This window comes from Gavialis gangeticus, unplaced genomic scaffold, assembly GCF_001723915.1.
Source record: "Gavialis gangeticus isolate Ggan-Ray unplaced genomic scaffold, GavGan_comp1, whole genome shotgun sequence".
Lineage (NCBI taxonomy): Eukaryota > Metazoa > Chordata > Crocodylia > Gavialidae > Gavialis > Gavialis gangeticus.
This window is the reverse complement of record NW_017729034.1, coordinates 10189732-10190712: the sequence shown is the minus strand read 5'-3', so window position 1 is coordinate 10190712 and position 981 is coordinate 10189732. Positions and strand designations below refer to the sequence as shown.

At 42.1% G+C, this 981-nt stretch overlaps 1 protein-coding gene across 1 annotated transcript in view; it reads left to right on the top strand.

The window, feature by feature from the left end:
- The first annotated feature begins 231 nt into the window (after positions 1-231).
- Positions 232-981, top strand: part of GSK3B (glycogen synthase kinase 3 beta) — a 248043-nt gene continuing 247293 nt past the window's right edge. Inside the window, exon 1 of the mRNA XM_019526670.1 lies at positions 232-468. Within this exon, the coding sequence (XP_019382215.1) occupies positions 232-468 (237 nt within the window). The remainder of the gene's footprint in view (positions 469-981) is intronic.

Genomic DNA, 981 nt, shown 5'->3' with positions numbered 1-981 from the left:
GCTGCAGACATGCCAGAGTTGGGAATTGTTGAGTCTGAAAAGGGGGACATTTTCTTTTAAATACAGTATAAACTAAAAAATACCTTTGGTAAATGTGTTGCAAGAAATAGGCAGCATGTTAAATCTTTGTTTTCATGCCATCTTTTTTCTTTTTCCTTCCTGTCAAATAAATTTGGTTGAAAACGAGTATTTATACACGTGTCTATTAAAGTGTGCTGTATGTTTGCGTTTATGGGTGTACATCAACTTAATTCCATGTTCTTTGCTTACACAGGAGACAAAGATGGCAGCAAAGTAACTACAGTTGTAGCAACTCCTGGACAAGGGCCAGACCGACCACAAGAAGTTAGCTATACGGACACCAAGGTGATTGGCAATGGATCTTTTGGTGTTGTGTATCAAGCCAAACTCTGCGATTCAGGAGAGCTTGTGGCCATCAAGAAAGTGCTGCAGGACAAAAGATTTAAGGTGAGGCTTGCTTATAGCTTTGACCGTTCTGTAAGGATCTAGCTGTATTCTTATCTGCTTCCTTTTTCCAGTAGCAAATCCTTCGCCGACACGCTTTCTGTTGGGTTGCACAGACATGAGCACTAAAACTTGAATTTCTCATTCTAATTGTTTTTTGTGCAAAATGCAAAATGAGAAGTTTTGAAGTTGTAGCGTCATTTCCTGGCCTTGGGTTGGGCTCCAGTGGCAAACAATTAACTAGGGATAATAGGAAAAAACTTTTGTTGAACTTTATTCTTTCTCCCTGACATAAGCAGACTGCTTTAATAATTAGTAGTGAATGTTCAAGGGGGATGGGCAGAGACCTTCAGACTTTGTTCAGGGTAGCTTTTATGTATGCAGTGAGAGGGCCTTCTCAAGCCAAGAGAGACCCTGTAGACCAGGGATGGGCAATTATTTGGGCCCAAGGGCCACATAGGGAGTTTTGATCAGCTGTCATGGGTTGGGTCAGCATCGTCACCCCCCCCCCCCCAA